This window comes from Microtus oregoni, unplaced genomic scaffold, assembly GCF_018167655.1.
Source record: "Microtus oregoni isolate MIOR12 unplaced genomic scaffold, Mior012 000056F_ref0000123, whole genome shotgun sequence".
NCBI lineage: Eukaryota > Metazoa > Chordata > Mammalia > Rodentia > Cricetidae > Microtus > Microtus oregoni.
The window spans coordinates 10,365,877-10,390,002 of record NW_024543832.1 but is presented as its reverse complement, the minus strand read 5'-3'; the positions used below and the strand labels follow the sequence as shown (position 1 = coordinate 10,390,002).

General features: G+C 42.9%; 2 protein-coding genes across 6 annotated transcripts in view; one reads left to right on the top strand and one right to left on the bottom strand.

Annotated features, from left to right (window-relative positions):
- The first annotated feature begins 2,280 nt into the window (after nucleotides 1-2,280).
- Rtraf (RNA transcription, translation and transport factor) lies at nucleotides 2,281-13,258 on the top strand. 4 transcript variants are annotated; one of them, XM_041639033.1, is made up of 8 exons: nucleotides 2,281-2,433; nucleotides 3,406-3,530; nucleotides 6,092-6,191; nucleotides 7,697-7,783; nucleotides 8,826-8,914; nucleotides 10,787-10,855; nucleotides 12,737-12,785; nucleotides 12,929-13,258. In XM_041639033.1, exons 1-8 carry the CDS (start codon nucleotides 2,373-2,375, stop codon nucleotides 13,081-13,083), a joined length of 735 nt encoding a protein of 244 aa, XP_041494967.1. In that variant the 5' UTR covers nucleotides 2,281-2,372; the 3' UTR covers nucleotides 13,084-13,258. The 4 variants fall into 4 exon arrangements, with proteins under 4 accessions (XP_041494967.1, XP_041494968.1, XP_041494969.1 ...); XM_041639034.1 differs by having other exon boundaries at nucleotides 12,910-13,258; XM_041639035.1 differs by lacking the exon at nucleotides 10,787-10,855.
- A 135-nt stretch (nucleotides 13,259-13,393) lies between these two features.
- The window catches only part of Nid2 (nidogen 2), a 60,220-nt gene continuing 49,487 nt past the window's right edge, over nucleotides 13,394-24,126 (bottom strand). For both annotated transcript variants that reach the window (XM_041639030.1, XM_041639031.1), the window contains 8 exons: nucleotides 22,098-22,319; nucleotides 21,398-21,567; nucleotides 19,181-19,310; nucleotides 18,346-18,517; nucleotides 16,200-16,357; nucleotides 15,097-15,220; nucleotides 14,147-14,259; nucleotides 13,394-14,004 (listed from right to left, as the gene is read on the bottom strand). In XM_041639030.1, coding sequence (XP_041494964.1) covers nucleotides 13,994-14,004; nucleotides 14,147-14,259; nucleotides 15,097-15,220; nucleotides 16,200-16,357; nucleotides 18,346-18,517; nucleotides 19,181-19,310; nucleotides 21,398-21,567; nucleotides 22,098-22,319 — 1,100 coding nt within the window. In that variant the 3' untranslated portion in view covers nucleotides 13,394-13,993. The remainder of the gene's footprint in view (nucleotides 14,005-14,146; nucleotides 14,260-15,096; nucleotides 15,221-16,199; nucleotides 16,358-18,345; nucleotides 18,518-19,180; nucleotides 19,311-21,397; nucleotides 21,568-22,097; nucleotides 22,320-24,126) is intronic.

The window sequence follows — 24,126 nt, the reverse complement described above, 5'->3', positions numbered from 1 at the left end:
CAATTAGGAAATATAGGTTATGGATAATCATCGATAATATTCAAACTTGAAGTCATGTTAGTTAGATTTTCTAGATATATAGAGATATATTTCAGTTTGATAGGCATTCTTCATATCTTTCAAAGACCACAGAATATGACATTTAAGATGTTTTAATAATTTAGGGCTTTTCGTGACAATGAGACACGTCTGCTCCTGGCAACACCAATCTACTTCAAGAGGAAGATGGGCATCGAAGAGGCTCCTTATGGAGTTGGTTAGCCATTTGGGCAAGAAACTGCTCTTTCCTGGACTGTTGCATAAATTGGACATAAAGAACCCACAGAGAGAGGACTGCTGAACTTGCCTAAAGGTGAGATGGTCCTTCGGGGTTCCTGCTTCATGAAAGAGTCTGTGAGACAATCTGCAGAATACAGAAGAAAGTGACTGAACTGTCTTTGAATTTTCCTGCTTCATGGACACAGGCAGACACCATGGTTCTCCTGCCCTAGACGAACACTGGTTAGACTCATGCCCGTAAGCCACAGTTGAGTGGCGATACACATTAATGGAGATGGGTTAATCAAGATGTGAGAGTTAGCCAATAAGAGGCTAGAACTAATGGGCCAGGCAGTGTTTTAATTAATACAATTTCTGTGTGGTTATTTCAGGTGTACAGTAGCAGGGCGGGATGGAACAAGGTGCTGGGTTCCTCGTACAACATTTATGTTAGAATCCCAATTTGGTTTGGGGTTATATACATATCTCCTCTTACAATAGTGCACTTGGCAGCTTTGTTCCTTTCCTGCATTAGCACACACACATACACATACATGTACACAAATACACACATACACACACCCACACGGGCACACATAAATGCTCAAAATATTTCACCTAGCACTTCAGAACCCCTTTAACCTGCCCCCTAGCAGTCAAGTCATATGTACTTCCATCTGTAAATCATAATGTCTTTTCAGCCTTAGTAACAATCACATTTAAACTGTTCCTATTCAAGTATATTCCCAGTGTTTGGGGTATAAGAATTAGAAGGGCCAAGCCAGCCTGAACTGGTTTGGGCTGCTGGCACAGGTAAGGGAAAACCCGAGAATCTCGTATTTTATGCTTGTGCATATAATTTTAAACCAGATGCATTACAGGAAGGGACATGAGCAGTAGAGATATGATGATGTGACCTATCAATTAAAATACAGAATCACCCATACTAGTAACCAGCCCCTCCTATCTTTGGACCTCTTGAAATCAGAGACCCATACTGTAGACTGAGGTCCTCGGTACTCTCACTCATGTGGCCTGCTATCCCCCTGCAAGTTGCACTATAGCTTTGCTCCAAAATAAAACTATTTGGCTTTTGCAAATTTGCATGAGCCATATTTCCAATTCTTTGGATAAGAGGGCCAAGAAATACCCAGCTCAGACCACACCACTGAGGTCTGCTAAAAGTGGGAAGTTTTAAATAAACATTTTAGACAATCAGTCGCATTGCAGAGTGAGGAAGTAGATTAGAAATGGCTGTCTGTCACTCCATATCCAGGGAATCCAACACCCTCACAAACATACACACAGGCAAAACCACCAATGCACATAAATCAAACGAAGAAAAGACAAAACTGACTCTAGGCAATTAGTTAGGTATTTAGAATCAGTAGAAGTGACGCAGACCTGATTTGAGGTCATAGCTGTGGGACTAGAAAGGACTTAAAGGACGTGGCACAGGAGAGGCATCAGGAGTAAGCAGCCTACTGGAGGCAGTGACTGAGAGTTTGGGTGAAGGAAAGGCTGGTTCCTGATTTCTGACTTCACTCTGGCTGGTGACAAACCGAAGGACGGCATTGGGGTTGTCTGTTATCTGTGTATCCTCCAACTAGTCCGAAAGATCTCCTTCAGGGATCTTTTCTTTAGGTCTTTATCAGCGTTCAAAGAGGAGCAATTAAAATTAATACGTTCAAAATACTAAGCAGCAACTCTGAGCCAATGAGAGCTATAGCCAATCTCAGAAAGCCTACAGACACCATTTCTTGTTTGTTTATTATTTTAGTTTTGGTTTTGCCTCCAGTAACAAGAAAAGGAATTAGACCAAAAGCGCTACTCCCAACTTGCTTTCGCTCCATTGTACAACTAGGAAGCTGACAATAAAGTTTATTTGAGCGTCGACGTGCCCCGACGTGGCCCCGCCTCCCCAGCAGCAGCGCTGATTGGCGAGAGCTTGCAGGCCTCATGCGTTCCTAAGCCGCGATTGGCGCCAGCTGCCGTCCGTCCGGAGCGTCGGGCGCCGCCCCGCCCTCTCGCCGCGTTGCCGGTGCCTGCGCCGCCCGCCTCACTCCCTTGTGTCCCGGCAGAGGCCCGGGCGGCCAGCACGAGCACCGGCGACCATGTTCCGACGCAAGCTCACGGCCCTGGACTACCACAACCCTGCAGGCTTCAACTGCAAAGGTGGGCGGCGGCCGCGGGGCCCGAAGACGCTGCCTTCCCAGCCCGCCCGGATCCGGCGGCCGCTACCCCGCCGACCGCGGCACGCTTCCCGGCCCGACGGCTGCTCTGCGGGCACCTTTTGGGGCAGCAGGGCAGGGCCGGGGGGCCGGGGAGACCTATGGGGCGTGCAGAAAGTTAGTGGCCGGCTGCCGGGGGGGGGGGGGGGTTCCAGAAAAAGACACTTGGTTTTAAAGTCCTGCCGGCCAGTGGGAGTTGAGTGTGGCATGGACCAGGGCCTTATTTCGCTGTACAGGACGCATAGGTAGAAGGCAGTTTCTAAGCCGGGTCAACGTTTGGTCTCTGGAAGCGTATCAGGGTCTATTCTGGTTTTGTACTTGGTTTTTGACGCAAAGTTTAATGGGCGGTGTGGTGATAGGTCCGAAATTGGGGTTTGAATCTCAGCTCTCTGACATGTGAAATGAGAATCTTTCCTGAGTGTGTTAGGGAAAATCTAAGGAAGCAAAGGCATCCCAGAAATAGTATACTGTCTCCTAGCTTTCAGTTTTTAAATATTTGTGTTCGGGGTGCTGTAATGTTTTTTTCTTGTTTACTCTGTTGACTTGCTTCTAACTTTTTACCTGTCCAGTGCCCCTCATACTCTGAAGGAACTAAGGTACACTGTTTCATGCATGTTTAGTTCATTTAATGCTAAAAACAGCCCCATGCAATAAACCCCATTACTATCATCTTTTATCTGAACAATCTGAAACTTAGAAAGTGTACCCAGTTTTCTGAGGTACACCCAGAATTTGAGTGTATTGCAGTGAATCTGTGGCTCCAGAGTCTGAACTTTGAACACTTGCTTACTTCTATTGAGGGTAGGGGATGGGGTGGAGTGGGATGGGTCAGGTCAGTTGACTTAGTGTTTGCAGGTGGGAAAGTCACGGAGAATCGCTAGGACTCTTGAGTTGATATGTGATGTTTTTGTTGCAGATGAAACAGAATTTAGAAACTTCATTGTTTGGCTTGAAGACCAGAAAATTAGACACTACAAGATTGAAGACAGAGGTAACCTGAGAAATATCCACAGCAGTGACTGGCCCAAGTTCTTCGAAAAGGTAATGAACCAGGAAGAAAAAGAGGGCATGAAGTTGCGTTGAAAATTCTTATATTCTTTCAAGATATAATAGTGATCAGTATCAGTAAAGCGAATTTCATGGATTTCAAATTTTGCTCTTTTGATTTTTAAAGCAAATTATATTATCTCTCACCATGTTTAACCTAAGTACTAAACTTGGTGGGAAGATATTCCTTAATAGGGCTACCTACTCTAATTTTTATGTATGCGTATGTGTTTGTTGGGTATCCACAGAGACCAGAAGAGTGTATCAGATCTCCTGGAGCTGGAGTTATATTAGACACAAAAATGCAGGAATGTATTTTTTTTTTTTTTTTTTGGTTTCTTTCTAGCTTTAGAGCCTGTCCTGGAACTAGCTCTTGAAGACCAGGCTGGCCTTGAACTCACAGAGATCCACCCGCCTCTGCCTTCCAAGTGCTGGGATTAAATGCAAGTGCCCCCACCCCTGCCCGCGATAAGCATGTACTTTTGAGAACTTGTCTGAGTTACTTTTCTGTTGCTATGAAGAGACACCATGACTGAGGCAACTTATAAAATAAAGCATTTATTTGGGGACTTGCCTACAGTTTTGGAGAATGGGAAACATGCTAGCAGGCGGTCAGCCATGACACTGGAGCAGTAACTGAGAACTCATCTCCTTATCCTCGAGTAGGAGACAGACAGAGCTACCTGGGAATTGTGGGGTAGAGTAACTTTTGAGACTTCAAAGCCCACCCCCAGTGACATAACTCCTCCAACAAGGTGTGGCCTAATAAATCCTTCCCAAACCAGTTCCATCACCTGTGGACCAAGCATTCAAATATACGCGCCTGTGGGGTCATTCTCATTCAAACTGCCACAGTACTCTTATTAAAAGATGTAATTGACATGCCTGAACACTTGAAACTGTCATGCTTATTATAGTTAGTATATAGAAGTCCCCGTATTTGATAGAAGTGGTTCTAAAAAGCTCTGTATGGATGTTTTTGTGACTAGAATTAGATTTTCTATTGATTTATTTTAATTTTAGTAATATTTTTGCAGAAAAAATTGTTTTGAAAACTCAATAAAAATATCACCTCATTATAATGCCAGCGAATGGGAATGACATTGGCACCAGCCTCCTTGTATTGTTCATGAGCAATATACCTGACAGGCCTGTCCCCACAGGTGCTCACCCACAGCAGGGCCCACACACATATTGTCACTGCCACTGCTTCTGTTGGTTTGTTTTTGTTTAACATTAAACTTTTTTTTCAATTTTTTAAAAAGATTTTAAAATATAATACTAGTGTTTTCTGTTTATTTACTTGTCCTATGCACCTGTTCCTTCATGTAAAAGGTACAAATGATGGAAAGTATGCAGAGATTAAAGATAATTGCTTATATAAAAGACCCAGACTCATAGTAAGATAAAGATAAATCATTACTCACCGAAAGACTATCAGGAACCTCATTGTTTAAGACATATTTGAAAACATCTATTGGGTGGTTAACCTCTAGATTTTAAGTTGCAACTTGTATTTTTAAAATATTTTAGTACTGACAAGTTTGTTTAATTTTGATTTTGGTTTTTAAGACAGGGTTTCTCTGTGTAATAGCCTTAGCTGTTCTGGAACTCTCTTTTTAGACCAGGCTGGCCTCAACTCAGAGAGATCTGCCTGCCGCTAGTGCTGGGATTAAAGGTGTGCACTACCTCGCCCAACTCTAACAAGTGTTTTTTGATCTTGGTCAAATCTTGTGAATGAGAGTTAGTTGGTTTATTAAAGAAATAAAATCTTTGGTTAGAAAATGAGTTGTGACTAAAAAGTATCAATTCATAAATTATCCCTGAAGTTTTGACTGAAAACTTTGTTGCTAGGATGCATTTTCAGCTTCTAAGAATCTGAAGGGTCCTCTCATTTGCCTAGCAAATACTTGGCTATAGCCAACACACATGTTCCATAACTTGCTCTGTTAAGCATTTGTTATGACATTCATATATGAAAGTTAAAGTTCTAATAAGTGACTGAATTGTCTGTCCTTCTTTTAACGGATTTTTATCATTTTATCTAATTGCCTTGTGCACTGGGCCTGGAATCAAAGCTAAGGCTTTGGCCTCACATCTAAGTTGTATAGTCACTGTTGAGTATCAGATTTTTCTAGACCGCAGGTTTCTTATCTAAATGATGTTATTCTTGAATCCAGCTGTCCTTCCTGGGATCTCCCAATACAAACTTTTTTTTAAGGGAGTATTTCATTGTTTCACTTAAAATGATACTCTTCAATGTTTTCTTCTGAGCTGTGCAATCACATCAGAGGTTTAATAGTAATAGAAGTGGGATGCACACTGTAACCCTCGTACCTGGGAGGTGGAGAGAATCAGGAGTCCCAAGCCAGTCATGTGTATCTGGACTCCAAGGCCAGTCTGGGCTGCATAAGGCACTCTCTCAAACAATTAATGATATAGATGTTATAAGAAATTCCTAAAGATCCATATTGAGGCCTGTGTCAAATCTGCTATTCTTTAGTACTGTGGCTGTATGATAATGAAATCCATTTTTTTTCCCCTTCCCTTCGCAGTATCTCAAAGATGTTAACTGTCCTTTCAAGATTCAGGAGCGACAGGAAGCAATTGACTGGCTTCTTGGTTTAGCTGTTAGACTTGAATATGGAGATAATGGTATGTTTTGTGGGGAATGTGAGTGTGGGTGTGTTAAAGGGTCCTGCCTTCTGTTCTCAGCGGCATGGGCCGTTGACTAATTTCTGAAATGGGCTTTAGAATGCAGCTTCTATCTAACCACCAGCTCTAGTCACACTTCTCAAGCATTATCAGTTTCCCTTCCTTGGAACTATAAACCATGCAACCTCAGTCTTGCTAATGTTTAGGGTCTTTAGAGTGTTTTCTGTTTCCTTCTCTGGGTTGGTAGCAACTGTGTGGGAGGTCATTAGCTATAGATTATCCTTGGGATCTTAGACCTTATCAAAGCTGATCTTCGGCTGCTCCCACGTGGATTCTTATTCATTCACCTTGCCTTTTCTCATTGCGTTTGTGCCTTCAGTGTTGGTGGCTTGTGCTGTATCCCCACAGTTGATTAGCATATGCATTCATTTCTCAAAAGCTTATGTATGAAATATGATAGTTTTATATTGCAAAAAGGAAAGAGTTGAAAGACAAATAGTATCAAAAGTGTATTAAACATCTAAACTACACAACAGGCTATGTTTAATTTCCAGTTTTCAGCATTGCAGGAGCAGGAACTCCAAGCTAACTAAGGCAGCAATACTGGCCTTCATCAGCTGGAGGCATTGGTGTTCTTGACTTAGAACTTAAATCTGTTGAATCATTGCCATTTTTTGTGTGCCTTGCCATTACTAAAAACCCTTGCAATCACATGCCAAAGTGATTAAAATCTTTTCAATTTCACTACTTTTTAAAGTTTAGATTCATGGGAAAATTATAACAGTAGAGAGAGTTTTCTTATATGAAGATATGAGAAGCCATTTTTGGCATTAAGTTTATTCATTATTTCTTTTAAATATTTTGAAGTGAAAACAAAATGCCTTTAGAATTTTTAATTTTCATGATATGTTCTAATTTGTGTATGTTACTACACTTTACATGGTTTTGAGTTGAAAGCAGTATTTCAGTTTTGAAAAGATTTGGGGGAAATTTTTACTTTCCACCTAATGTTCTTTTTTAAAGCTTGGGACAGATTTTGGCCAAGTTGCCCATAGTATCACTGAATTTGATATGTAGTTCAGGCAGTCCTACAATTTGTGACCCTCCTGCTTGACCTCTGTGACTGGGGCCACAGGTATATTGCCACCTCGCCCTGCTTCTGTTTAATTTTAGGTAATTCATGTGTATGTGTGTCCCCGTCCATTCTTCTGTCCTAAATTTAACAGCAAGGTATAAAAGACTTTATTTCCTAAATGTTAGATGTTGAAATGTATTTCGCAAAGCTTATGCCTGTAATCCAAGCGTTTGAGAGGGTCAGGGTTCAGGGCCAGCTTTAGCTCAGAAACTTGTATCAAGTAAAAGCAGGTATTTTAGGTGAATCAAAAAGTTACTTCTCTTTCTTTAGTTTTTGTATATAAAGTATAATTTTGAGTGGATGTCACAATGGTTCAGCTAAATTCAGTAAACAATAGTTATTTTAACCTTAAGTTGCCTGTTTTTTATAGCTGAAAAATACAAGGACTTAGTACCCGATAACAGGAAAAATACTGACAACACAGCTAAAAATGCAGAGCCATTGATCAACCTGGACGGTGAGTATGTGATACCCACAGGCGACAGTCTTGGTTTTGTAAATGCTTTCTACTTCTAGAATGAAGACTGGTGTAACTTAAGTCAGTGCTTGAGATGAATGGCACTAACTGTGTTATTTCCTGTATTTTATTGTCAGTTCTAGTATGCTTTTTTCTCCCCCAACCCCCTCACCATTGAATATTTGAATGTTAAAATGCAGGTGGTTTTTTGCTCCAAATATTTTGGATTTTGATTTCTTATTCATTGTGCCAGTTATTGGTCACTTTCCTGACTGTATAATTTATTTTTTTTAATCCAGTGACAAATGATAAAATGTTTCATTATTTCAAGTCCCACGTGCACTTTTAGTAATTCCCTTTTAAGGTGTTACATTTAAAAAATTCCCTAGAGTGTGGTGTGTTGAATATGCTTTCATCGACTTATTGACTGTGACCCGTGATATAAGTTATTCTTAGAGTGAACGAGCTTCTTACACACTCCAGAGCCACTGTACACAGAAAAGCATTGGGAAAACTACCCACTGAAGCATCTACTTTTGTTTTTGTTTATTTGTTTGTTTTTGAGACAGAGTTTTTCTATAGCTTTGGAGCCTGTCCTGAAACTAACCCTTGTAGACCAAGCTGGCCCCCAACTCAGAGATCCGCCTGCCACTGCCTCCTGAGTGCTGGGATTAAAGGTGTGAGCCGCCACCACCTGGCTGAAGGCATCTATATTAAAATTAATAGCTTTGGGAAGAAACATTAATTAAAAGTGTCTGTAAATGGGCCTTGCAGACCACTCCAGGGCAGGCTTAGTGTTAAATTGGCCATTTGTTAACTTGGCTTGATCAGGCTAGTGCGGTTGGTAAGGAGACTTTGCACCCGTTTTCCTCACTGTTGGCGTGGTGCACTGCTTTGTGGCTTTCCTTGAAAGCAGCAAAAAGACTGGGGATGAGTCTGTCCCAGAAAGTTGGTATTTTTGTAAGCTCATATGTTCAGATAAGTAATTATGATGTTCGCAGAGCTGTAAGGTTTATGTTTATTCATTTTTAATCTTTTATAGTAAATAATCCTGATTTTAAGGCTGGTGTCATGGCTCTGGCTAACCTTCTTCAGATTCAGCGTCATGATGATTACTTGGTAATGCTTAAGGTAAGGTGCCCATGTTATTCTTGACAGAAACTACATATGTAGAAGAATCTTCACTTTTCTGAAAGCTGTCTGTTTTTACCTAAGTTTATGATGGGCTGATAAATAGAAATTCAAAAGAATGTGGGACCGAGAGCACACATCATTATTTTATCTGTTTCACATTGTCTGGTAGGAAGCTGGTATCCCAGCATTAGATGTATGCACACCAATGTGTTTTGTCTTTGCAGAAATAAAATTTCACTCAGTCCTAGTAATAATCTTTCTGAGAAATACTTAAAAAAAAACCAAGAAAACAAAAAACAGTGAGAGTTGGCTCGGCTGGTAGAGTGCTTACCACGGAAGCCTAAGGACTGATTTTGGAACTCAATACACACATTAATAAACAAGCACAAAAATTTCTTCTGGGAAGGCAGAGACAGGTGGATCCCTGGGGCATGCTGCTGGCCAGCCATTTGAGCCATATCAGTGTGAGCCATCTCACACTGGTCATTGCCCTACTTTTACTTTTGACAGATATATAAAGGCAATTTAGTAGAGAAAGGCTAGTCTGAAAAAGGGTGAGAACAACTGGTAGACACCCAGCACCAGCCTTCAATCTCCATGTGATGTTCACCCATATGTACAAGTACACATGAGTGTGTACACACATACCTCAAAGCAAAAGAAAAAAAAAGCTTATTAAGAAACTAAGACCTGCTGGACAGTGGTGGCCCATGCCTTTAATCCCAGCACTCGGGAAGCAGAGGCAGGTGGATCTCTGTGAGTTCAAGACCAGCCTGGTCTACAAGAGCTAGTTCCAGGACAGGCACCAAAGCTACAGAGAAACCCTGTCTCGAAAAAGAAAAAAAGGAACTAAGACCTAGAAGAAGATAACAAACATCCAAGACATAGACAGTTGTAGGGCCATCTTTGTTCAGTCGGGTGAGAGTGTGTGTTGTTGAGGAAGGGGGAAATGCCAAATCACTAATAGTGAACTTAGCCACACAACAAGACCTCTTTGGGAAACAATGCTCTCGTCTTCAGCATCTTCCACTTCTAGATAAACTATGCAATTTATACTTCTCCATCAAGAACCACAGCTCCCTGAAAGAGTGTTATTTTTGAGAAAGGAAAAGCATTCCGTAAAGTTACTGCTGTAAACATGGAGTGGAGTGGGGCAGGAAGATGCAAATGGTGATTAGATATTGTTGGATAACTGCTGATGTAGGAGATGGAAAGCTTTGAGAGTGAAGGTCACTATAAATCACTTTGTAGTAAGTTGAATAGACTTCCCTCTATGCAGAAGGGATTATTATTTATCCTACTTATTAGAATTATATGGGTTATGTAGACAGTTTCCACAAAGAAATTAGTATTCTTAGCTTATTAGAATATTTATGTTGTATCTGAATGGATTTTCTCAGACCAGCTTAGATGCCAAAGACATCAAGTTGTTGCTAGTTAAATTTAGCTGTTTCAAAGTTTTATTTGCTTAGTCCAGTATGCAAATTTTATTGGGGCAGTCCTACAGTGGTCACATCAGCTTTAGTCATAAACTAAGGGAGAGGAGAAGCAGATAATGCAGTGTATTTGGGTACTTTGGCCAAACTTTGAAAATCCAGGTGTATGTGGCTATAACAAAGTTTTGTGAAGTCCTAGGTCTAGATACATATTTATCTTGTTAGGCATTCACATAGTTGTGATACTATAGAAGTTTTCTTAGATTTACCAGGCACAAAAGTCAGCATATTAAGGGCTGATGTAGTTCAGTGGTAGAGTGCTTGCTTGGTCTGCATTAGAGTTTGGATCCAATCCCAGCATTGGGGCAGGGGTGAGCGTTTGTGTATTAGTGGTCTGGTAAAATAGTAAGCAAGGTGTTTTTGGGCTTTCTAGGCAATTCGCATTTTGGTTCAGGAGCGTCTAACACAGGATGCAGTTGCTAAAGCAAATCAAACGAAAGAGGTATGTGTGTTTCTAAGATACTAAGCCATCTAATGGAAATTCCTTCAGGTATTGCGGTGCATTCACACTTAGTGTTTTCTTAAGATAACTGGGCAGGTATGGTAGCGCACACCTTTAATCCTAGCATGCAGGAGGCAGAGGCAAGCAGATCTCTGAATTTGAGGCCAGCCTGGTCTATAGAGTAAGTTCCAGGACAGCCAGAGCTACATAGAGAAACCCTATCTTGAAAAACCAAAAGAAAAAGATATTCATTCTCTTGGAACAGGAGAAAGAGTAGCTGACTTATGTGTGAATTGAATTTGATTCTTAAGCAAATTCAGTGTATTCAGTGACTGAGGTTCAGACAGATGGGTGAGCAGAGAATTTGTCTATTCACATTTCACATTCTAGAGAAGCCCAGTCATCCATTCACAGTCTGCAAACTGAGACATGTGCCCACTAGAAATGTGCCTTGTGAAATGGATTGGATTGTTTGGATGTGTGGTAGGTAAGAAAGGCAGGACACACCACTGTCCTGTCAAGTCTAGATACCATCCTCACACTTGTGAGTCTTTGTCATTTAACTCACTTTGTTCAGCATGCCATAACAACCTCCCCTTGAAGAATGCTATTGGAATATTTTTTAACCATGTTGTCAATTCAGAAATCCCTGGTAATGCCAGAGGTGTAGGTGTAAGCATTTAATCCTAGCACTAGGGAGACAGGAGATCTCTGCGACTCAGGGCCAGCCTCGACTACGTAGTAAGACCCTCTCTCAAAAAAAGGAAAAAAAGGGAAATCTCTCCAAAGTGACAATGCAGAGAATGTTCTTGGGTAAGGGATAGGAGCTGCAGTTGCCAATAATGGTCCTTTCTTACTACACAGATGTTGAAATGAATGCTCTGTGCCTGCCCCCACCCCCATTCCCTCTCTCAAGTCCTGCAATGCCCTTTGTCCTCTGACCCCTTTAGCAAGTGCAGCAGTAATGAAGGGCTGCTGATCCCGGGCAGTGCAGTGTAGGTGCCTCTGAAAGACACTCCACTTCCTACTAAAGGTTCTTACTAGTTTAACTATGTATAAATTGGCCACTGTAAATTGGATCAAAGACCAGCCTATTTTACCCACACTATAGAACAAGCAGCAAATTGTTCTGACATAATAGTCATTCATTCACCAAAATGATGGCAGTGCGAAACAGTGCTGAGCCTCAATTCTGCTTTTGTTGCAAAGTAGAATCTAGCTTCATCTTGAGTGCTACAGTTTGTAACTTCAAATCACAAACTGGTCTGGGTAGCCATTCCTGACTAATATTTGAGGGCTATAGTTGATGTCAAGGGTAGCTGTCCCTTGATAGTCTGTTGGCAGGTAAAGAACGCCAGTCTGTGGTACCAGGTGATAACACAGCCAATCAGGACAAGTCTACTCCTACATTCATTATATAAGTTATTAGTCCTGTTACTGGATGCAGGTGCTAATGAGTTGGAAAATTAAGCTGTTTGACTAAGATCATATCAAAGTAACTTCTTGTAATAAAACATTAAATATATAATCTGTTAAGTTGACTGAAGAAAACTGTATGTTTTATATATGTTTGTATATTTTGTAGTATCATTTGTAATCTAATTTGTGTAGTACTTGCTTAGCTCTTGGTCCTCCTTCCTGAGTATCATCAAGTGCCTTTTGCAGTTAAGGACCCTTACAGGCCTGGCTTAAAAAGTTGGGTGGACTTTAGTGTCTCTGGTACATTTGAAGAGCACTCTTTCCTGGGTGGTTGTAACACGGAAAGCCAGTTCTTCACAGGGTAACTTGTAACAGTCCCTGAATAGCAAGCAACTCTTTAATTTCAAATGAGAAAAGTGACTCTTAACTAAATAGTCTTTTTTTGTCATTATTTTTTAAAAGGGCTTACCTGTTGCTTTAGACAAACATATTCTTGGCTTTGACACAGGAGGTAAGTTATTTTGCTTTAAGTCAAGCTATATTGAGGGGCTTGTTCTGAGGTGTACGGGGGTGGCTGGAGGCGCAGAAACCACACACACACACACACACACACACACACACACACACAGATGCAGTGTTCTTGTCTTATAACAGATGCAGTTCTGAACGAAGCGGCTCAGATCTTGCGATTGCTGCACATAGAAGAGCTCAGAGAGCTACAGACGAAAATCAATGAAGCCATAGTAGCTGTTCAGGCAATCATTGCTGACCCAAAGACAGACCACAGACTGGGGAAAGTCGGAAGATGAGCACATCAGGATTTCAGCTTCTCGCCTGCCTAGTGTGATGGGAACCATGTGCATCGGCATGTGTTTGGAAATCAAATGTCACATTTTCGAGGGAGGAATCCCAGGAAATTGGCCATGTTCTAGAGATTTACCACCATTGCTTTTTTTTTTTCTTTAATAAAGTTGGGGAAAGTAACTTTTTGTTTTGCTTTGAAATAATGTACCCTGTTTCTGTAATTTTCGTGCATCCTCCTTTATGGTTAGAGATTCATCCCAACCATGACTTTGTCCTGGAGACAGTATCGATCTTTAGACCATTAGAAATCTTTAAAATATTTTATTGGATTTATATAGAAAATTTAAGAACTGCTACATCTTTGGTGTTTTACATGGAATACTTTGAGGAATGCTTCTGTCGAGGCACTTAGGGGATCAGTTAGCACCTTTAATATAAATAAAGTGAGGACTTCTGCTGGGAAGTATGAGCAGCCTGGGCCATCCTGGTGATCATCATAGTCTGTTACAGGGCTCTCAGACGACTTGAGGAGTACATTTTCATAACCAGCCATGTGTTTTTACTTTTCTTGGATAGGTAGAATCCATGGCAAAAATCAGATTTAGTGTCTTAAGCTCTTGCTAGGTCTTTGTTGAATAAATTTGGTCTTTTAAATAAGTGTTTACAAAAAGTTGCTTTAATAAGCAATGACTAAAATTCTTTAAACTTCTGATAACCTTTGTTTTTAAAAAATACAGTAGTAATGATTGAGGTATACACTTCACAAAATATACTTAGTCTCGCTGCACTAAAAATGCTCATCTTGTGTGCCTAGAGCTCATAACGACCAATTCCTTTTCCACTGCCTTTGCCTTTGTAGTAAATGTTCTTAGGTCAAGAGTCTTGTAAACTTGAAATCCTCCTATACATTTGTGTTCATTTTCTTCCTGTGAGGGAGTGGACAGCAGTGAACGTTTCGTTAATTAAGCAGCATAGGAAGGCAATGCTGGCAGAGTTACCATTGCCCTCTCCCATCCCTTCTCCACCCGCCTGGACGAAGGACATCATGATGTACCCTGATGACCTTACCTGTTGGACAGTAGGGGTAGACTGCAGTGATCCCATAGAGGTGAGACCGCTGCTCGGGGAGATACTCATCGGTAAATTGACCACTGTCTTTATTCACTGATATGACACCATCCCTGGTAAGAGGAGAGGCAGTCAGGGCCAGTCACAAGATAATCTTTTAGTAGGCAACAATTTGCCTACTAAAAGCAAACAATTCAGCTAAATGAGTTTTGGTTCAGTTTGTCTAAAACCAGTGACTCCGGACATAGCTCCTACACCAGTATCCTGAGAACTTCCATGAAATGCAAATGTTGTTTACCCTTCCTGGCCCTTCTAAGTCAAAACCCTGGAATAGCATGCAGAATGTATTTTTTAACATTTTGTAGCCATAAGAGCTGATGGCTACTTCCCAGAGGTCTAAATCTCACGTGAAATAGTAGGGAGGTGAGGAAAAGTACTCAGACACGCAACTTTGTTTTCTTTTCAAGGTCTTCTAAGCTCAGAGCCAAACAGTATTTCTCGGTCTTTAAGGCAGACAGTTGATGTTATTTTTCTTATTTTTTGTTTTTTCAAGACACGGTTTCTCTGTGTAGCCTTTACTGTCCGGTAGACCAGGCTAGCCAAAGAGATTCACCCATCTCAGCTTCCTGGTGTTAGGATTAAAGGCATGTACCACCACGCCCATCTTGTTAATGTAATTTTTTAAAAGGAAAACTTAAACTTTATACCACTTAAAAGTATTCATTCTCTAAGAACAGATTTAAATAAATGTTTCTTTTTAAGTAGTATATTACCAAATATCTTAGACTTATATGCTCCCTGCAAGCATCACTAGTAAACTTCAGGACGATGTGGAAGGAGGACTTCAAAAATAGGTGTCTATTTTGAAGGACAGACAGCTCAACAGGACTTCCCAACTAGAACTGCTGACTGGTAAAACAGCATGCTCTGCTCTCCAGAGTGAGGCTCACCTCCGCCAGTCTGTATGGTAAAAGTGATCTGCATAGCTGACGATACTGAAGGGGTAATTGAGATGATTTTGGATGACACGCCGTCCGGTTCCATCAGGTAGTGTACATTCCAGTTTCTTGGTTCCTTTTAAGATATCCAAGGGGGAAAATGAGATGCCAGATAGAGTCTTCAAGGAGAACAGAGGCAGAATTTAAAAATGGGGCATTTTACTCCCACTATAGTCGACGTTTGCAACTGTAAATTCATGTCTACTTGGTGCAGCAGAACCTAAATCCTTTTATGGAAGAAACAATGCAATCTATTGAAATCTTCCAGTTTCTTCCCAAGAAGGGGGGGGGGGGGATAAATCTACATTTATAGGTTGAAACATAACATCCAGTTTGACCAAAATCCTTACATACTTGTAAATTCTACGTAAGAAAATGAAAATAGTAGTGGGTAGTTTTATACGGAAACGAGTTCAGTGGAAAAAAAGAATTTTCACGTTCCAGATTTCTTATTAAGAAGTCTAAATTTCATATACCTTTTAAAAAACATAGTGTTTAGACAGCTGGATTGTAAAATACCCAGCTGCATATTCTGCAAATTGAAGAACCTTTATTTTCTTTAGTAGAATGAGATACGGTATCTTTATTTCCTTTAGTAGAATGAGATACGGTATCTTTATTTCCTTTAGTAGAATGAGATACGGTAACTGAGTTTTCCAGTAATACACAGGATGCCACAATAGACAACCTGGCGTTGATGCATTCCTGAAAGAGGCCATTCTCTTACAGCACGTGGCAAAGGGTCATAGCACACAAAGTGAGAAAAATCTTAAAGAGTTAAACTGTAATGGCCCAGAAGGTAGACCAACCCGAGTTCATGCAAACTTGAAAGTTTTCCAGGTGTCCACAGCAGGGGCAGGGGCAGGACAGACTTGCTCCAGTCAGGCTCCCCTTTGAACTCCACTGTAAGAATCCCTGCACCATGTTCTTCTAAAGCTTACAGATCTGGCAAGTATGTTAGAAATTTATACCAAAAGATCTAAAAGATGGGCAAATCCCCAGAGCGCTTGCACTGCTGCGAGGAAGGCCATCATTCTCAAGGTCACCAGTATTACCTGCATCTGCCCAGCACAGCAGTTTGGAGAAGGGATCAAAGGTTAACCCATTGGGTAATCCAATATCTTTGTTGATCAGAATTCTTCTGTTTTCTCCATCTAAAGACGATGTTTCAATTTTAGGAGCTTCTCTATTCCAGTCTGTCCAGTACAAGTTGCTGTGGATAAATGTTAAATGGGTAGTTATAAACAGTTCTGCAGGGGTTGAGGTACATAGCTTAGCATGTACAAGCCCCTCCCCCTGACAATACCCCAAAAGGACAGCCATGCAGCTTAGGGTATGTAGCAGCCACAGTGGTCACCACTGATCACCACCTCCTGGTTTTCACAGCCTTAATCTTGGTTATCCGAGTTTAGTGTCTTGCTCCTGGCGAACAGTATAGTAGAAGTCATGATATTACTTTTACTATCAGGTTTTTAAAAGTGGCTTCTGTTGGTGCCTTTTGCTTCACAGGGGAAGCTAGATACTTTACTGCAAGCTACCCCATGAAGAGCTCCATGTGCCCATCAGCCAGCACTGGCATAAGCCTGCCAGCGGTCCACGTGAGAACTTAGAAACCTTTTCAGCCAAGCCTTGATCATGGCGGCCTGGCCAGTACCTTGGTTGCTGCATCTTAACATTCATTACCAACTTGTGTAGCTTCACCCAGATACCTTATGGTTAATAAATGTCTTGGGCCGCCAAGGCCTTCTGACAACTGCAACTGTGGGGAGTCATTAACTGTCTAGACCCTTGCCTCTCAGACATTTGATGTAGTTGCCCAGAAACCCTTAATTTGTTGAAATCTTAAAGTGGATTTTGGGCCTAGAATCCAAAGAAATATATTTGTTAGAGGCATTTGTGTGGTAGAAAATGAGTCCTGTTATAAAGAACTACGTGGGATTTGAGGAATAGAGGGAGAGTTTCTTGGAAAAGTACCCAAGTGTTGAAGGTCCGGGTCGCTTAATTGTCCTACACTTGGCTACCAGGACAGAGACACTCCTAACATGAAAAAAATAATTAAACAGTATCTTGTTAAAATCTGCAAAAAGAGCAGAAATACTGAAACTTCCATGGAAGCTGTAGATACTAGTCAGTTGAACCCAGAGAGCACAGCAAAAGGGAGAGAAATGTCAGTCTTCTCTGCCGTGAACGTCACTCCTTATGGGTGACCATAAGAGCCAGAGTCCAGTTTCCAGTCCGGGAGGAGGCTGAGATCCAGACAGTGACCAACTAAGCCTCTGAGAAGCTGCGAAGACTTAGTTTTGTGTATCGCACTTTGGTGTCAAGGTGCTTGTCTTTGACATTTTCCTCTGGAATCTAAATCCTGAAGCATAATGACTGAACAAGGTGCTGTTGTTCAATTCCCACCCTTTCAGACTAAGCACCAAGGACTATGAGGAGTGGCCGTAGGAGATACTTAGTCCTGCAGATAAGGTTCCTTCATGTGTAAAGTCCAAACCACCACTGAGGCTTTCTTCACTGCCTTAAAGGGCTTCTCTGTAAGTTCGGTGGAAGCTGCACGTCAGTAATCCCAGAGACCCCTGCCTAGACCTGTACCCACAGGTGACAGAGTAGTGGTCATGGAGAGGGAACATTTTAACCTAGATTGTACACTCCCCATCCAGGAGGGGGATCAGAGAAACAAAACAAAACACCGCTGTGACCTTAACAAGCCTTTCTCAAAGTCCTGCCTTGTGATTGTCTGATCCAGGCAGTTCCCAGATTCTGCAGAACACTACATTCCAACCTAACACCTTAGCTCATACTTGCCTGTCACCTTACTTCCTGCCTCATACAATGCGAGCTCCTTAAAAGCAAAACCAAACCTGTGCTGACCAGTGGTGGCACACACCTTTAATCCCAGCATGGGAGAGGCAAAGACAGATGGATCTCTGCATTCGAGGCCATCTGGTCTAGACAGAGAGTTCCAGGACAGGTAGGACTGTTCTGGAACACAGAGAAACTGTGTCTCGAAAAACAAAACAACAAAACCCCGGCTTCTGCCTTCAAAGATGCCTGATACCTAGCAGCGTCTTGACATATATCCAGTAAATTAGGTATTTGAGTTTTTATTCTGGTCTTGACCTTCCCGTGCCATATATAAGAGCTAAGGGCTCCGAAACAAATCTACAGATGGACTGAGAACAAAGGAAGCCAGCTAACCCTCGGATTGGATCCACAGTGATGGCTCGTGGATTCACCAAATCTGTGTGAAAGAGGACCTTCCGCTCGGAACCATCCAGTCCTGCCCGCTCTATCTTGTCCAGGCCACTATCAGTCCAGTACATCCTTCGGCGAACATGGTCGATGGCAAGTCCTTCAGGGCTTATCAGACCTGGAAATCAAAGTGGGGGAGAGCATCAGCAGGGTGTGAAAGGTATAACTAAGCCGCTTATAGAGCCAATGCATAAAAGAGCCTTGAAGATCCCAAAACAGGCTTGTAGAATTGATCTTCTGCTGCCTTGTCAACCCTACCTGGTGTGTGCTGTACTAGACTTTACCACCCTGGTGTCTTCTGTACTAGACCTTACCACCCTGGTGGCTCCTCGCATCCATGGTGCTGGGGACAGGCAATATAAACTGCCAAAACTGCCAGACCTTGGATTCTTTGTTTGTTTTTAAATCTTTCAAGATGGGGTTTCTCTGTGTAGCCCTAGCAGTCCTGGAACTCACTCTGTAGCCCAGTCTGATCCTGAACTCACAAAGATCCACCTGCTTTTGCCTCCTGAGTGCTGGGATTAAAGGCGTGAGTCCCTAGCATCCCTGGACTCTTACTACCACCCACATCTTTTGAGGACAGTTCGCCTTATCCTAGAATCACCTTTCTGTTTCTGCTGTATAAAATCATTTGTTAACAGAGGTGTAAGGCTTGTACAGCTCAAAAGTAATAGAACTTAACCTTCCCCTTTGGCTAAAAACAGGAGAAACGAGGAAGAAACACACCAATGACAGTAAAATAAAATGCATTGCCAAGTGTCCATGGAACGAAGCTGCTGACCTGAGGTAAGGATGGTCTCGGGTTCTGCTCCTGCTTCCAGGCTGGCACGGCTGATGGTCCGACCAGCAACATCTGTCCAGTAGACCATCCTTTCCCGGCAGTCATAGTCAATCCCCACAACTATGGAGCCCTTCAGAACCAATCATGACATCAGAAGCATTAGGATTCCCTTCAATCCCTAACACTGAATTCATGGCTACACAGCGTTACTCTGAGCAGTCTGTACTGTGGTGGTGCAGGGCGTGGAGCCCAGTGGTTAGACAAGGGAGGTAGTGACTCCTCCCTAAGGTCAAAGCCAGGGAGGCCACTTAACCTCTATGCCTGTTTCCTTCAATACTTCAAACAGTAATACGTTTATAAAATAGTCTTAATGGCAACTACCATACAGCAAGCTCCTTCAGCACTATTTGGCTATAAAAACAGTAATTTCATGAGGAAAACAGCCCTTTCACTATTGAGAGGATCATCTCCTCAAAATATGTCCTTAGTGCTCAATGGTGAAAGATGACTGCTTCCAAGTATGACTGGCATTTTCTCAAAGAGTCTTTCTAAAATCTGACAACACATGCCAACAAAACTTCCTCTGCTGGGTGAATAGACTGAAATCCTCCCCAACCTGAGGTGCAATCACCCCTGCCTCTTAAAACAAGCATTCAGCTGTGTGGTATAGAAGAAAGCCTGTAATTTTACAGATTAAGGAACTGTGGTCACCTGGCCTTTGGCTAGCATAGCCTCTCCCCTTTCTTCTGAGTCACAGTCTTATTGAAAACCCCAAATCTGGGTTGTTCCTGTTTCAACTTCACACAGGACTTTCCATTTCTAACCCAGATTCCTGCTATGAGAACCCCCAGCAGAGACTGACACAGGCCACGCCTGTCCCCACCTCGTCTAGCAAAGCTTGGCTTGTGCCTGAAGCAGTGGTCACCAGGAGACACTGTATGAAGCAGGATTTGGTGCCTGCAGAAAAGCTGGCATTTATTTGCGGGGGCGGGAGGGGGAATCTAAGGTCTCAGTACTTTTATTTGAAAATCAAAATTAAAAGGCCATCTATCTGAGGCAAGAGTACACATTCATATAGACAGCAATGAACCCAGGGGCTCATGGGATTCATAAACTAAGCTTCTTGGTATAAAGGTCACATTTTAGGTAAATTGCTCTAAAGTGTGCTTTAATTCATGTCTCCTTCCTCCTTCAGTTTCGCTATCTCCACCCTGCCCATTAGACATGTTCAGAAATGCAAGCAAGCCATCCAGTATACCTAGAATACAAGATGGTTAGCATGAGGAAACTTCTAAAGCAATACACTCAGATCGAGAGTGGGCATGGAGCCTTGAATCTTAAAAAGAAGAAAAAGAAAAAAAAAAAGACAGTGGCTGCTTTTAAGCTTCCTTGGAATGAAACAGCAGTTCATCAGCGGAAGTACATACAGTGAACCCTGCCCTGTATGCAGTTCATCAACGGAAGTACATACAGTGAACCCTGCCCTGTATGCAGTTCATCAACGGAAGTACATACAGTGAACCCTGCCCTGTATGCAGTCTGCTCTGTGCAGTGAAGAAAGGGTCAGAGCAGTTCTCACAGTAAATGGTGTTGCCTCCTTCCTCCCCACTGTGAAGGAGAAACCCCTCCTTCCACAAGTAGGTGTTGTGCTAGCTCAAGAAGTAAACTTGTCTTCTAGGGAGGGGTGCAATAGCAGTCACACTCCCCAAAGTCACGATGGACATGGAAGAAGGCTAAGAAGTGCATCAAAGTGACAGAACCCAAACAAAAGGGGACAGGCTGACAAGTGGTCCTGCATGGATTTCCACCCCACTGTCTCAAATGACCTCAGGGGTTACCTCCTGCTTTTTAGACTTCCAAGATGTCTATAACCTGAACAGAACCCCCAGGAACTACAATGATCTTCCCATAAACACCCGATGACTCTGAAATTCCTAACTATCTGAACTTCCATGAGCCCTCAGGACAAAGCGGCGAGAATGGGCCAGGTATGACTTCCAACAACTGCACTCCCTTAAGTAGACTGCAGCCCAGAAGCATGCCGGAATTCCCTGCACTGCATTCCTTACCCTGTGGCACCCAGCAGAGGCTTCTGAAAACCACAAAGCACAGCTCCTCACAGCAACAACCCATTAACCTAGCTAACATGCATGCCCACCCCTATTCCAAGCCCCATTTTTCTCATGTAGCCCAGCCCTCGGGAGAAATCCAGTTTACATGCAGTGACAGCAGAGTCCTGGCTGCATCCTTCTGAAGGCTGCTGCCGTTGAGAGGCAAGTGGCCAATCTGCTGGCCCTGGGCATAGAGCAGGAAGGTGCCCACAGACGGAGGAGTCACATCAGGGCGGGGTGTGGGTCGGACTACCGGTGGAGTGACAGTAGGGATACCTGTTTGTGGAAACAAGGTGGAGAGAGAAAAAAAGTTACTTTTGTACACAAGAACCTTCAAAACTACCCAGTGTTTTCATGGGACAGATATTCTTCAAAGAAATTCTGGTTTCTAGGTGTTTTTCAAAGCTATTTAAATTGCTGACAATACTCAGGACATAAAGACAACAAAACACTAGTCTCCAAACAAAGTAGAGGGTTTTTGTTGTCTTTTCTTGGAGGGCCAAAAGCTTCCTGGGGCCCCAGGGTGACATTGCCCCTTTCACGCAGGGGTGGGAAGGCAGAATAATTACATGCTGGATTGAGATCAATTGTTCTTAGAGCAGACACTGCTCGTGGCAAAGCCAACATTAAATCCAGATTGAGATCCTGAGACATCCTGAAGATACATCAACACAGCGTATCAATGAGTGACTTTATTCATCAGACTCGTAACCCTTATCCTCCCTACCCTGCCCACCATGGGAAGCAAAATCCCGACAGAAAGCCCCCAGCGGCGCAGAGGGAAGACTAAGCCATTCCATGCTTACATGCAGGCATGGTGCCTGGTTGTGAGCGTGTGCCCTGCAGTTCTCTGCCGTCCTTGTCCACACACCAACAGAAGTCACTCTTCCCATGGCACTGTAGGGGTATGAAGTGGCCCAGGTCGTCACACTGGGGTACATACTGGTCATCCCTGGGTGTGCCCCCATAGTGTTCCAGCAGATTTTCCCTCCAGCGCTCACAGACTGTCCGAGGCCTCTGGGTGGGCTCTAAAATGGGTAAACAAACCCTTAGATGGCCAACCAAGATCAGTACAACTTCAGGTCCCAATCCCTGATCTCTTGGCCTTCTTGGACACGCCCCTGGACACTGGGCCAGGGAAGCACACGTGTTCTCAGAAGATCTCTGTGGAAACCAGAAAAGGAATCACCCTGATGTTCCTATCTCCTGAGGCTAGGGGGACTTTCCATGGAGGCCCAGTCACTTCAGAAAATAACAAGGAGACAAGTTCATCAATATTCCTCACTCAGTCCAGTGGAGATACACGTGGACCTGGTCTGTGCCCAGGGATCCTCTGATGATGACATAACACTGGAGAGACTCTTTGGGGACTCAATGATGCACATGACACTTAAAAACAATTATTCTTCCCCACTTGTTTCAAGTTCTTGAACCTATTACCACAAGATCCATCTCCAGGCTGGCCTGTGTGTCTAGAAGAAAAGGCTGAAAACCATGCTGTGCTACACGGAGCTCTCATTTTCACCGGAAAGTTACATGGAGCAAGAGAGACAGGGTGGTGTACACAGCACAGCAGAGGTGACTCTGAGCAATGTGAAGCTGATTCTTGGACTATCCAGTTTCAAGAAAACCATATCACTTTGCTGGGAGCTATCTCAAAGCTGACCCTTTTCTCCAAGCTCCAGCCTTCTGCCACAATGCTGTCCTATTTTCTCCTGTACCCTTTCCCCCAAATCCTCCTCCTATCCTCAGACTCTTGGTGCACACCATGATTAAAGAAAGCCCAGCTGGCTTCTGACATATGCCAGTTCCCTGTGAGGCGGCTGCCCCAGGGCCATGGAGGCTCTCCCCTACACATTCTATCTACAAAGGCTCCACTTGTTGAAATCAGTTGCTCACTGAGCTTGGATTATCCTAAAGGCATTTCTGGTTCTGTCTTAATTTCTGCAACTCAAAGCCTATGGTCTACAGAATCACACAGCCAGTTATCTCCTTGCTATCACCATCTGGATGCACAAACGAACTCTCAGCACAAAACTAAATGCTGAGCTCCTGCTTTTCCCCAATCTGGCTCCTGTGCCCTTAGCTCCACTAAACAGCAACTACATTTTCTATTGCTCAGACACAATCACCAGATTACCTCTTTCTCTCACACATCAAGTAAAACATGTCTCATCAATTTTACCCTCAAAAGCATTTTGACTAGAGGCCGACACAGTGGTGCATGATTTTAATCCTAGCACCCAGGACACAGAGGCAGGTGGATTTCTGCGAGTTGAAGGCCAGCTTGTTCTACATAATTCCAGGACAGCCATTGCTACATAGTGAGCCCTGTTTCAAAAACACCCAAACAACAACAAAAACCCATTTTGACTTCTTGTCACTTTTCCTAAGTGTGTCACCCTGGTCACAGACATTTCACACTGGGATCATGGCAACAGTATTCTGGCTGAATTTCCTGTCCCCATTCCCCCCCCCCCCCCCCGCCCCAACCAAACCAGTGTACACTCAGTCAGCAGCCACAGTGGCAAGTTTAAACCCAGGGGTATCATCTCACACCGGGACCATGGCAACAGCCTTTTATCTGGCTTTTCCATTTCCATGTTCCCATGCTTTCACACCACCAAACCAGCGTACACTCAGCCAGCAGCTGCTTAAAACCCAGGGCATCTTAGTATATTCTGTTCAAAACCCTCCAGACACTTCAAAGAACAAAGCTGGAGGTATCAAAACAGGCTGCAAGGGCCCTGAGAAGGTGGGGATATACAAATGAAGACCCCAATCTCAAGCTCCACAAGCCCTCTCAAGACTTCCATCTTGGGAAGTGGCTGCTCC